The sequence below is a fragment of the Primulina huaijiensis genome, chromosome 3 (assembly GCF_012295235.1).
Source record: "Primulina huaijiensis isolate GDHJ02 chromosome 3, ASM1229523v2, whole genome shotgun sequence".
In the NCBI taxonomy this organism is placed as follows: Eukaryota; Viridiplantae; Streptophyta; class Magnoliopsida; order Lamiales; family Gesneriaceae; genus Primulina; species Primulina huaijiensis.
The window spans coordinates 6045366-6051321 of NC_133308.1; the positions used below are offsets into that span (position 1 = coordinate 6045366).

At 39.6% G+C, this 5956-nt stretch overlaps 1 protein-coding gene across 1 annotated transcript; it reads right to left on the bottom strand.

Moving 5' to 3' along the window:
- Positions 1-1906: 1906 nt before the first annotated feature.
- On the bottom strand, positions 1907-5560 carry LOC140972111 (uncharacterized). Its single transcript, XM_073434580.1, has 3 exons — positions 2877-5560; positions 2712-2811; positions 1907-2620 (listed from the first exon to the last, which is right to left on the bottom strand). Exons 1-3 carry the CDS (start codon positions 5558-5560, stop codon positions 1907-1909), a joined length of 3498 nt encoding a protein of 1165 aa, XP_073290681.1.
- Between the last annotated feature and the right edge of the window lie 396 nt (positions 5561-5956).

Here is a 5956-nt window from a genome sequence, read left to right on the forward strand (position 1 = left end):
TCAGCGACGGTTTCTCAATAACCGTTACAATGTAGCGACGGTTTTGTCGAACAACACCGTCGCTATGTTAGCAACGGTTTGTTAAACAGTCGCTAATGTAACGACGGTTTAGTTTAACCGTTGCTTCTATTAGCGACGGGTTTTATCACAATGCCGTCGCTATACTAAGCGACGGTTATGTAAAAACCGTCGCTCTAGCGACGGAATTTGACGTAGCCGTCGCTATATTAAGCGACGGTATAACATACAACCGTCGCTATATTAAGCGACGGTTTTAGAAAAACCGTCGCCTTTTTCTATTATTATTTTTTTAAATTTCCCTTAAATATGTATAAAAATATATTGTGTCCAGTACAATTGAAAAAAAAATACAAAATTTGAGAAATGTAATCATATTACTAATCCACAAAGGTTAATGAAAGTGTTTGGTACAAATGTCGTAAAAAAAATCAAAAAAAACTATCCTCAGGTGACTGGGTCTCGTCATCGTCGTCATCTCCATCCTCGTACCCCTGCGTCGGAGGAACATAACTTTGTGATAATCTGTGGGTACGAGATGAAGAAGCAACTGATGCGCCACGTGATCGACCCCTGTGAGAAGTGCCTGGTCCAAGCAGCGTGCGGCCTGATGTATGCGCAGTAGCTCCCTGTGACATGCCTGCAACTAAGACTCGGACCTGCTCTTCTAGTGACACCATGCGATCTCTCAGCATGGCGTTCTCCGCCTCTGTTGCCTGCATCCTCTCGTAAAGTTCATCGTTACGGCGTAACGATGAATCTAGAGTCTGTCGCATGTCTGCCATCTGCTGGGACTGAGACGACTGACTGACACCCGATGACCCACCACGTCTACCCGGAGCCATCTCATCTGGATATAAGGTGCTGGCCATCGACCCACACCCGTACATCCTCCCCTTCTTCTTCCCCCCAACCACACTCTTGAACATGCTGTTCACCGACCGCGGGCTGGGAACAGCATGCTCTGATCCATCATCTACAGGGGTCATCGACTCCGCCATGTAGCGCTCCATCTCCTCCTGTGATGTTGATAAAAAATGAATCATATCGATTATTCTTAATGTAAACGTTAATGTGAATAATGATATTTCATAAACTTACGTGAAGCAGGCGTGATCGCGTGTCAACGAACGATCCATCGTCATGCCGATGTGTGTGAACGTATAGCTCCCATGACGTTGGATCTCTGCCATGTCGTGCTCGCTAAAATAAACTCATTAATTGTAAAACATTAACATATAAGCTCATTAATTGTAAAACATTAACATTTATAAATAATGAGATGAGAAACATATATATATTCATTAATTGTAAAACATTAACATTTATAAATAATGAGATGAGAAACATATATATATATATATATATGTTTTAAGTTAATCGTTTAATAAAAATTGAAACATTTTATAGTAAATAGTAATTGTTTTAATAAATACTTACACAGAACTGTTCCCAGTACCACTGCCGCTGCTCAGGTGTCACATACCTCCACGACCAGCCGGGATCACATGTCTGCAATGAGAACTGAGCCGATATGTATCTCGAGACACGACTATTATGTGGGACAAATCTATAACCAGGAAAAAATGTCGTCGTAATCTTTTTTGTAAAAGAATTAAATAATTAGAACAAAATATTTTCAAACAATTACTTTAAGTTTAAAAAAAAAGTTACTTACATCCCATCCCTGATGCTGAGCTCAATCCTGTTATCAGGCGGTGGAGGAGGCGGGGAATCATCGCGATGTCCAGACATAGTGTGTAAACTGCAAACCCAAAAATTTCGTTAATATAAAGACTTTAGATAATGAATAAAAGTTTTGAACATGCAATACATAATATTAAACATTTAGTACACGGAAATTTATAATAATCGTTGTGAAACAAACCTAGTCACTCTGATGACATTGTCGTTCGTCATCGTCGGTTGGAACAGATTCATCTCTTTCACTATCAGTGGAGTATACATCAATTTCAATGTCATACACAACATCGACATCGACAAGATTTTGCGATGCTAACAGAAATTGAGTTTCAACAGCATGTGTTTCACTGTCATTGTTCTGAAAAGCATTTGTGATATCCTCGGGTGAGGTAACAGGTGCGGTGACATCAGAGACATAAGCTCTTTGACGCAAACTGCTCACATACATCCATTCTGAAACAGCTCTTCTTGTCGTAGGATATCTCAAATAGACCACTTGTGACGCTTGTGTCGCAAAGACAAATGGCTCCCATGAACCTAATCTTCTGTTACAATTAACATCTACAATCTTGTACTTACTGTGTACGCGCGTGCCTGAACGAGGATTGATATCAAACCAAGAACATTTGAAAAGTATTGCTTGCTTCAGTGGGAGACCAGAATACTCAACTTCAATTACTTCTTGTACTTGTCCGTAATACTCTGTACACTCTCCACGTTTGTACTGACCGCTAACTTGAATGCCTGAGTTGTTTGTTGCTTTATAAGTTGTATCATTGACCGTGTGGAAGTTGAAACCATTGACATTATATCCTCGATACGTATTGACCTTTTGAAATGGACCTGCTGCAACCTGTTTTATCATTGGAGACATAGATTCTGCGCTCTGCAATTCAGCCTACATTGATAAATATATTACAATAAAAATTAAACTTTCACTTATCGAGTTATTGTCCACAAACTTAAATAGTTAGAAAATATTTACTTACGTAATTCTTGAACCACCCAAATAAATTGGTATGCAACAAGGAGTCAATATTAGCGTCATTCAAGTGTGGATTCTCTCTGTGCAAGTAGTCTTCGTACATTCTGTTCATGAAACTTGTATTTAGTTTGAGGGAAAATTTTATTAACATTTTAATTTAAATAATTACCTGACAAATGGCGTGATTTCCTCGCAATTCAGTAAAATATATGTGGCAAGTTCTTGATATTCATCAGCAGTTAGCCATCTAGACCTTCCCGCTCCAATCTTTCGTCCTCGACTGCGAAAAATAGACAACATCTCTGTGCTTCCAGTGTCTTCGTAAGTTGCTTGATGTTGTCTACGTTTTCGTCCCCTAGCTGTCGATGTCTCATTGAAGTAGTACTGACAGAATATTGACGCCTCCTTAACCAAGTAGGCATTGCATATCGAACCCTCAACCCGTGCCTTATTACGAACTGTGTTCTTCAGCTTTCTAAGAAATCTTTCGAACGGATACATCCACCTAAATTGAACAGGACCTGCGATGCGAGCTTCGAAAGGTAGATGCACACATAAATGTTCCATGGAGTCGAAAAAGCTAGGGGGAAAAATCTTTTCTAACTTGCACAAAATGAGGACAATATCATCATTTAAACGCATCATATCACTTTGTTTGATGTTTCTGGATGTTAAGTCCGCGAAGAAAAGGCTTAGCTCTGTCAATACTTCCCAAACATGACGTGGTAACAACTCTCTGAATGCAACAGGAATCAAACGTTGCATGAACACATGGCAGTCATGACTTTTCATCCCAAACATTCGCAATTTCTGCATGTCCACACAACGTGCCATTTTGGAGACATAACCATCACAAAATTTGACATCCTTAAGCCAACCGAATAAAACTTGTCGGCCTCTCCTGTCAAGAGTGTACGCTGCTTTAGGATATTGACCTGTCTCTCCGTCGGGATGTAACTCTGGTCTTATATTCATTTGGACGAGATCTGCCCTTGTTTTTGCGTTATCTTTTGTGCGTCCTTGTATGTTACAAACAGTGTTGAAGACATTGTCGAAAACATTTTTCTCAACATGCATCACATCCAAGTTGTGTCGAATCAAGTTTGTACTCCAGTAAGGAAGTTCCCAAAGTATACTTCTTCTTCTCCATCCACATTGCACATAACTAGCAATTTCTTTGTTTATCGTTTCAGAGTCAACCTCATACGAAGGTCTGAATCCGTATTCTTCCAACTCGTTCAGTAACTCATCACCTTGTTTGACAATTGGCGCTGGGTCCAGAACACGTCTTCCACGAATAAACATAACTCTATTTCGACGCAATGGGTGATCTTCAGGCAAGAATTTTCGGTGGTTGTCAAACCAACTTGTTTTGCCACTGCATGGTAGGGTAAAAGCGTTTGAATCAGACATGCAATGAGGACAAGCCTGCTTCCCTGCAGTGCTCCACCCGGATAACATTGCGTAGGCTGGAAAATCACTTATGGTCCAGAGCAAAGCAACTCTTAGATTAAAGTTTTGTTTCGAATGCATGTCGTATGTCTGCACACCAGAACACCACAGTGATTGGAGTTCTGCAATTAACGGCTGAAGAAATACGTCGAGTTTGTCTTTCGGGTTATGTGGCCCAGGTACAATCACCGTCAAGAACATGTATTCTTCTTTCATGCACATCCAAGGGGGTAAGTTGTATGGCGTGACAATAACAGGCCATGATGAATATTGCTGACCACTTTGACCAAAAGGTTGAAATCCATCGGTTGACATTCCTAACCTCACATTTCGAATCTCAGATGCAAATGATGGATGCATCGCGTCGAAATGACGCCACGCTGGAGAATCTGAAGGATGTGTCATTGTTTCACCATCGAAATGATGTTCCTTGTGCCAACGCATATGTGAGGCTGTAGCTGTTGACGCATATAATCGTTGCAAACGTTGAGTGATTGGAAAGTAATACATCTTTTTGTACGGAGTTTGTGTTTTACGATTAGTAGATCGACGTCTGCTACGCCTGTACCGAGGATGTTGACAAATCTTACACTCTGTCAATGAGTCGTCTTCCCCCCAATATATCATGCAGTTATTTTGACATACATCTATTTTCTCGACTGGAAGTCCAAGATCTTTAATAAGTTTCTTTGTCGCATAAAAACTCTCAGGCACTGAGTTATCGGAAGGACATAGCTCAGACATTAATTGACACATATCATTATAGTTTCGCTCAGACATGTTATGCTCTTGTTTCATCTTCAATAATCGAGCTAACACAGACAACAAAGAATGACCGTGTGGATTTCCATCCCAAATTTCTTTCTCAGCAGATTTAATCATTTCGTACAGAGATTTTACAGGACTGTTTGGACTTTGAGGATCATCATTGCCAGAGTCTGTATGGGGATTTTCTTCGGCAAATTCATTCGTTTCATTTTGATTTGTGTCATCGAAGTATGTGTTTCCATGTTCAGTATTACAAAAGTATTGATCAGATTGAATCGGGTCAATGAATTCTTGTTGAGTTGATCTGTTTACGAAACAAGTAGATGAAGAAGGAGCTTCCATATTGAAGTTTGGAAACATAGGAGGGACGTACTGATCACCATGAAACTGCCAACAATAATAGTTCGGTACGAAACCATATCTACCTAAATGAAACTTTACAGTCTCGGCTTCCTCAAAACATTTGTTTCGACACTTCTTACGGTTGCATGGACATCGTAATTTCCCATCCAATAAACACTCAGGATGACTTAGTGCAAATGACACAAATGTCTCAACACCAACACAAAATTCACTACTCAAGAACCCATTTTCCAACCTACGATACATCCAACTTCTATCTGTGTTATCCATTGAAGCCTACAAGTTTTTAAATATGAAAAAAATCATGCATTATTTACAAAATAAATAATCTATTACGCTAAATTTCATAAATCAAATACTACGTTAAAATTCATAAATAAACTACTACGTGAAAATTAAAATTTCATATCTTGTAAAGAAAACGCTTTAAAAACCTGATGTGCGCGAAGATTTGCAGATCCACGTAACGTTGGAAGATCACACACCGACGAGCGAATCTACGAAATTATATAGTCTCGCTAATACCAGAGAAGAAAGGCGAAAATCGATGAAGAAAATGTTCGCGAACCTCGGTATATAAAGAACCATAGCGACGGTTTTTTTCATAAACCGTCGCCATTAGCGACAGTTTTAATTTAAACCGTCGCTCATTGCGACGAGTTTTGA

Coding starts and splice junctions, on each gene's coding strand:
- LOC140972111 (XM_073434580.1), bottom strand. CDS start 5,560: ATGGATAACACAGATAGAAGTTGGATGTATCGTAGGTTGGAAAATGGG. Junction 2,812..2,876: donor GAAATCACGCCATTTGTCAG/GTAATTATTTAA, acceptor TTTCATGAACAG/AATGTACGAAGACTACTTGC. Junction 2,621..2,711: donor TTGGGTGGTTCAAGAATTAC/GTAAGTAAATAT, acceptor TTATCAATGTAG/GCTGAATTGCAGAGCGCAGA.